At 40.1% G+C, this 7,300-nt stretch overlaps 1 protein-coding gene across 1 annotated transcript in view; it reads left to right on the top strand.

The window, feature by feature from the left end:
• The first annotated feature begins 482 nt into the window (after positions 1-482).
• The window catches only part of OAT (ornithine aminotransferase), an 11,189-nt gene continuing 4,371 nt past the window's right edge, over positions 483-7,300 (top strand). Inside the window, exons 1-5 of the mRNA XM_010021570.1 lie at positions 483-709; positions 1,659-1,883; positions 2,006-2,101; positions 4,859-4,986; positions 6,880-7,002. Of these exons, the coding sequence (XP_010019872.1) occupies positions 511-709; positions 1,659-1,883; positions 2,006-2,101; positions 4,859-4,986; positions 6,880-7,002 (771 nt within the window). The 5' untranslated portion in view covers positions 483-510. The remainder of the gene's footprint in view (positions 710-1,658; positions 1,884-2,005; positions 2,102-4,858; positions 4,987-6,879; positions 7,003-7,300) is intronic.

Genomic DNA, 7,300 nt, shown 5'->3' with positions numbered 1-7,300 from the left:
TTGAACAGCTTTTAGAATACCAACTCAGTCTCCTTTCCCTGGGTCATATCTTTACATTGAATGAGGTGAAGGCACAGGAGGAACTGCAAGTGTGTTTGTCCCACGAAATTCTACTCTCAGATTATCTTTAGATGTTACCAGGACAAGGTTATGGATTCAGGGGAAATCACTGAGTTCTACTATAGAAAATACAGGGCGCCATAATGATCATTAGTATCTGACATACTGTTACTTTCCATCTGTTTTTTGATGGTCTTAAAATGCTGCTCACTGAGTGCTTTATGCGTGAGTCTATGTTAAAGTAGAAAACAATACTTACTTAAAGTTAGTACGTTCATTTATACTTCATACAAGCCTGACTGAACTGCACAAGAGTTGAAAAACCTGTAATCCTGGCAATAAACCCACTTCAATTCTGTCCTTTGTTTCTGCTGCAGTATTCTTAGTGCTAATAATGAACTTTCTTTCTTCTTTCCCCCCAGATCTATAGCAGCACCCCTGAAGTCAATAATGCTCTCCAAGCTCACCCGCTCCCAGAGCGTCGCTGTTCTCTGTCGAGGTGTTCACGCTTCGCTCAGTTCGGCCACCTCTGTTGCTACTAAAAAAACCATTCAAGGACCTCCATCCTCTGAGTTCATATTTGAACGTGAGGCGAAATATGGTGCCCACAATTATCACCCACTCCCTGTTGCTCTGGAAAAAGGAAAAGGTATTTTATTTAAGCTTCTCCTTGGGTGGTGTTGATGGGATGAGTGTGTGTAGATGGGATGGGATCATGGCATAACGATGTTGACCTACTCAATTTCTGAACCTTTGGGGTTTTTTGGGGGGTGGGATGGGATTGAGATAGTTGATGAAATAAAGAGAGCTACTTGCTGGATAGAGAAATGGATCATTATGCATAAAGCTGCCTGATGAAGATGTACTCTCCAAAATAACTTATCTAAATAGATGTCTAAGTTCCAATGATCTTCATAATTCACAATAACCCAGCAAGAAAGTTTCAAGCAACTTTGTTTATTCTATTACCTTGTGTGGAGTGGTTTAATGTTCCTATGAACATGAAAAGGTGCAGTGGAACCCTGTTCAAGACCTTGTGTACTGTTCCTGATCTGATCTTTAGTTATGTTTAAGGGTCTTTTGTGCTCTGCAGGTTAAATTCTATGAGTTTATACTGAAATGCTATCGCCATAGTGATCCAATAGTTTTTATCAGTACGCATTTTGACAGCTCAGAGCTGACCATCCCTGAATTTTTGAGACTTCTGGGATTCTGTTGGTTTTGTTCTTTCTTTTATGACCTCCAGTTCTTATTAATTCTCTTACAAAAGTATTCTTTATCTACATTTTTGGACTCAAAACAGGGACTTGGAGGGGAAGTAATGTCAGAGTATTACTTACTAAGACAGTGGAATTTACATGGAAAATGCTTCTTTTCTTGATTCCTCCATGGGCATTTATTTGTACTGTGGTAATTTGTGCTCAAGTTCTCATTGCCAATTGATTATTTTCTAGAGGGTATTTCAGGTATGCCCTAAGGAATAGCAAGAATACCATTTGTATTTGACCAGGTTGTGTTGCAGCTCTTAGCTTATACCATTTAGTATTACCTCCTGTCTTCTTTTATTATGTGTATTGACCATACCTTTGTTTTCCTAGGTATTTACGTGTGGGATGTTGAAGGTAGAAAGTATTTTGACTTTCTGAGTGCTTACAGTGCTGTTAATCAAGGCCACTGTCACCCAAAGATCGTGAATGCTCTGAAAACTCAGTCTGAAAAACTGACCCTGACCTCCAGAGCATTCTACAATGATGTGCTTGGCGAATATGAGGAGTTTGTCACCAAAATGTTCAATTACAACAAAGTTCTTCCAATGAACACAGGTAAAAAGATAACTTTATTTCCATTTTATTTCTGGTCTGTGAGAGTCAATGGTTTTGTAACACTTAGTGTACTGCATCAATGGCCTGTATGAGTGTGATAATAGTCCTACTTTTTGTTTTAGGAGTGGAAGCTGGAGAAACGGCCTGTAAGCTGGCTCGGAAGTGGGCATACATTGTGAAAGGAATTCCAAAGTACAAAGCAAAAATTATTTTTGCAGGTATGTAAAGTGTGTTATGAGTGGAGGTACTGAGGAGGAAGAGAGCTCTAGCCGCTGCATATAGCACTCTTTTCTCCTATAGCTGTAGTGAGTACTTTGCAGTATTCTTAATGTTTCAGTTTTGTCACTGAATCAAGTCTGTTGAAGGTCTCTGTAACCTTTTGATAACGCAAGCAAAGTTCTCAACCTGTTAACAGGTTTTGTTGTACTCATGTATCTACAGTTGGTGCTTCTGTTGTGGTTACAACAGTCTTTGCAGGACCTCGATTCTCCAAGCGCCTCCTTCTAAACTGTGAAGTTCAGTCTTAAATATATTCTGACATTCTGCCTAAACTTCTATTTGATTTTAACCTTAAATAGTTACAATGAATTATAAACTTTTGGTTTTTTTTTGATGTAATGTCCTTAAAGAAACACATGTGATCTTAACAGAAGTGACTGTAAAAGCAGAAGATGTGAGTAAAATTCCTATGACAAATCAGTTTCAGATCCTCTCCCTTGTGTTGTGGAGGTTTATGTATCGAGAGGCAATGAAGGTAGTTGTGCTGTGTCAGGAACTGTTGATAATGTTTGGTTTTGCAAGGGAAATGCAACAATGAACTCAAATCCAGGAAAGAAACTATTGTTAGTAAGGTGGTTTATAAAGCTTTATAAACAGTAATTGAATGTATAAAGTGGACCTTATTTGTACTACTCACCAATTTTTGACAACTAAGAAGGTTGAGTGCCTGCTGGAAATCACATGGAAAGTGCATTCAGTGCCCCATGCTCTTTTAACTGCTGCTTGGGTGTTACAGTGCACTATGCTTTTATTCCAGATTAGTGAATTCACTCTTCAAATTGCTGATACCCCTCTTACAGATCCCACATTAGGGTTAAGCCTGTTTCCTTGTTAGGCTTTCCCTTTTTTCAATCTTAAGGTCTTCCCAAAGTTGGCATTAAACCCAGTAAAGCCATATTGTAGTCTTGATCATACAATGACAGTAAAAGCAATACTGCTAAAATAGATATGGGGCCCTGGATAGTCCTGATTATACATTTGGTGCATTTCCTCCCTTTATCTGCCTGCTCTGCTTGGCTTTGTAAGAGGGAGAAGTTACCTGCTCTGAACAGACTCTTCTACTTCATTAGGGAAATAAATAAATGTCTAATTCAAATAACTTGTATTTGGTATTTTTGGTTATAGGTGAAGCATTTTTGTCAATTCTGATGTTGTTCAGTGGTTCTGCACTTTATAAAACCTTCCAGATTAAAGCTTAATACTTAAATATTGACTTCTTTTAATTGGTCCAGCTGCAAATACTGGTTTTGACTTTTGGTAGCTATAGTAGCTGAACCATAGACTGTGACTAGGCAGCACTTTTAAATTGCAATTCATAGTTAAATATTACATTATGGTTTCTAGGATCATTTAGATGAGGTTGTTCTATGATTCTATTTTATGATTCTTTTATTTCTTCTGGGAATTCTTTGAACAAATGCATTTCTCCCTCCTTTCATTTGTATTTTATTTTGCTTTTCAGACAATTAACTTTTAGTAAGTGCTTTCTCATCTTGATAAACTGGATATGCTCTCCATTTTTATGATCCCACTCCCTTAACCACAATATGTCATTATGTGCCAAGTAGCTAGGAAAAAAAACCCCAGTAATCCTCTTGTCAAAGCCAGCATTTTGGCAGGAAAAAAGCTCTCTTGGGTAGCTCAGGTCAGAACAAAATATGCCTTTAAACATCAGTCTAGAGAACTTGATGTAGATTCTGTGCTTGATAGGGAGCCAGCACAGAGGCTGGAGTGCTGCTAAGGTGGAGAGAGCCTCCCATCAGCAGTCAGCCTGCTCTGCTTTGAGTAATGCAGTCTTCAGGGCTTTGCTTCAGGATGCAGAGGGTTGCACTAACATAATCTTGAGGTGACAAGCACGTGACTGAGCACAGCTTGGCAGGGATTGCTCCCTGAGGAGACATTGCTGCGGTGAATGCTGTAATGCTGTTTACCCTGGCCATGAGACAGAGGGGACGCCTAGAGCTGGCTGCTTCAGTGACAAGTGACTTCAGATTTCCTGCAGATTGAGAACATCCTCTGCCCCTGGCATCACAGCTACACAGAGAAACAGGGGGGGAAAGAAAAGACTTGGAATGCTGTGAAGGTGTTGAACCCTTAATCTTGTTACTCGCCGTCTTACTGATTAGCTGAGGGGATGTTGATTTAACTGAAATATTACATGGATATATCATAGTCTTGCTGGTAGTTGGTTCCTAGACATTTTAACTCATGTTTCTATATGAAACAGCACAATGTCACAATAATTTTACAAATAAATGGGTTCTCCTGGAACTTTGAAATGCACAGAAATCTAGTTTTTGACTTGGGCTTACTGGCAGCTTTATTTTTAGTAGCTAAATTCTGGGTGATTGTTACTTTTGTCTTCTGCATTTAAGGAGGAGTATTTATGTAAAAGCTCTACATTTTCCTTAAAAAGATGTTATTTCCTGACTTATTTTCAAATTTTCAGGCTACTAACGAAGCTTATGGAAATTATTATGTCTGCTTGCCAAGTCTTCTAGTGTAATTTACTTTTGGTTTTGATACAGCAACACAATGTATGGCATCAATGTAAAATGCTGACAATTAGCAGAAGGATGCTAATACACTAATGTTAGACAACTCTTAAAACACATTACCAAATGGAAAGTGTGATGTCCTGTACACTGTTCTGGCTCTTAGTTTTGTAACAAGTTCTCCCTTTTATTCTCCTGTAGCTGGCAACTTCTGGGGCAGAACAATGTCTGCTATCTCTAGTTCTACGGACCCATCCAGCTATGATGGATTTGGACCCTTCATGCCAGGTTTCGAAGTGATCCCGTACAATGACCTACCAGCTCTTGAGGTATTTGATCATTTTTGTTCTTTTGTAAGCAATCATTTTACAGCATCTCACTGGTGAATAGCAAGCAGGAAAATCAGGAGTTTAGCCTTTGAAATGTGCTTTGACACCAAGATATACATATCTAGCTATACATAAGAAATATACGTATAGGAAATGCATGTCAATTCTGCCTTCAGTTTTGCTTTAGGATGTAAAAGGAAAGCCACACAACCTGTTTCATTTCCTGTATAAGATGTTCAAGGTATAAATGAAGAACAGCAGATAAAACTTAAGGGAATTCAGATCAGTAGCATACAATCTGAAGTCAGGACTTGGATTCTGAAACTAGTATCTTTACCTACCTACTTTCCAACCCTCATAATTTGGGCTAAAGTATTAAAGGGTAGATGCAGTGGTAGGACAAGGGGTAATGGCTTTAAACTTAAACAGGGGAACTTTAGGTTAGATATAAGGAAGAAGTTCTTCACAGTGAGGGTGGTGAGGCACTGGAATAGGTTGCCCAAGGAAGTTGTGAATGCTCCATCCCTGGAGGTGTTCAAGGCCAGGCTGGACAGAGCCTTGGGCGACATAGTTTAGTGTGTGGTGTCCTTGCTCATGGCAGGGGGGTTGGAACTAGATGATCTTAAGGTCCTTTCCAACCCTAAGTATTCTATGATTCTATGATGCTTGATGGCAGCCACAGGATGCTGGGCTTGGAATCCAGGAGGCAAGAGGGTTCCAGTCAAACAAAGGTAGTCCTGAAGCTCTAGGAGCATTGGCATTGCCACTTTTCCATCATCTGGGTAACAGAACCCCAGACTGGTTTGTGTTGGAAGGGACCTTAAAACTCATCCAGCTCCAACCCCTGCCATGGGCAGGGACACCTTCCACTAGAGCAGGTTGCTCCAAGCCCCTGTGTCCAACCTGGCCTTGAACACTGCCAGGGATGGGGCAGCCACAGCTTCTCTGGGCACCCTGTGCCAGCGCCTCAGCACACTCATAGTGAAGACTTTTTCCCTAACATCTCATCTATATCTACCCATTTTTCAGCTTAATGCCATTCCCCCTTGTCTCCATGAGTGATGAGTCCTCTGTGCTTGTTGGGTCTGCTTAGTACAAGTGATTTGGCTGTGGAGATCAGAGGGTTTAGGACAGAGATGCTTGCCTCCTTAAAGTTTGGTTAGGGGAAACAAAGGTCTCTCAGTGTGTTACAGTTGCAGTGTGGAAAAGCTTACTGAGATTTGAACCTACATAAAGCTGCCCATTGTGAAAGCCCTGTAAGTATTTAGTGGCTTTCAGACAACTTTATCAAGGCTTTGAATAACATGCTCTGGAGACCTGAAACTGAGATCTGCGTCTGTTAGAGTGATAACTGAATTCATTCTATTTATGGGGCCATACTGAGAAATTATGTAGTAAATTCATGCTGGAGTCATTATATCTTTTGAGTCTCATGGACTTCTAGACCTTTTAGAACTTGATGGTGCAAGAATACAGCTGTGGACTTTGCTTTAAGGTGACAAAACTGTTCTGGAGACACTGATCTTTTTTGTTTGAGGGAAGTGTAAGGCAACTGTTTGTCTTGCATGGGGTAATGCCAAGCTGGCTGTATTTCTGAGGTAGTTTATGAACTGATCCGATAATCTGCTTGTCTGAGTTTGCAATTTTTAAGCTCTGTAACTTTCCAAGCAAGCACAGCAGCTGATTTTTTCAAGGCAAATATAACACAGGCTTTTGTGTTGGAACTGGAATGGCACTCAGGGATAACTCCTGGTATGGATACTATTATGAGTTGAGGCAGAACTCTAGGGTTAGAGCCGGGTTCTGCTACATGTACTCCTCTCCACGTCATCTAAATTTGATGTAATAAGCTTTTTCTTCTTTTGTTTCCTATCCATATGTCCATTTTTACAGCGGGCTCTTCAAGATCCCAACGTGGCAGCTTTCATGGTTGAACCCATTCAAGGTGAAGCAGGTGTGGTTATTCCTGACAAAGGTTATCTCACAGGAGTGCGGGACCTCTGCACAAAACACAATGTAAGGAATTATGTATAACAAGGTGGCTTAAACGTTACAGACTGTGTTTACTGGTGTGTCTTGTAAGGTCATCCTCTTATGCAAGGTACAGGACTTCATGTCCTATTCAGTATTTCCTTTTCTTTCAGTGGAATAGAGCAGGGATACTTCTTTCCTTACCAGGAAGTACTTCTTAGCAGTGCACATTTTTCTTGCGGCTGTCACTGACTGAAGTTTCTTATGAAGGGGCTTGAAATTGCATTTATTTTATATTAATTTAACTTTTCATTTCTTTTTCACATTCTAAGTTTCTTGGGCC

The sequence above is a fragment of the Nestor notabilis genome, unplaced genomic scaffold, assembly GCF_000696875.1.
Source record: "Nestor notabilis isolate BGI_N333 unplaced genomic scaffold, ASM69687v1 scaffold27619, whole genome shotgun sequence".
Lineage (NCBI taxonomy): Eukaryota > Metazoa > Chordata > Aves > Psittaciformes > Psittacidae > Nestor > Nestor notabilis.
This window is presented reverse-complemented; position numbering and strand designations above follow the sequence as displayed.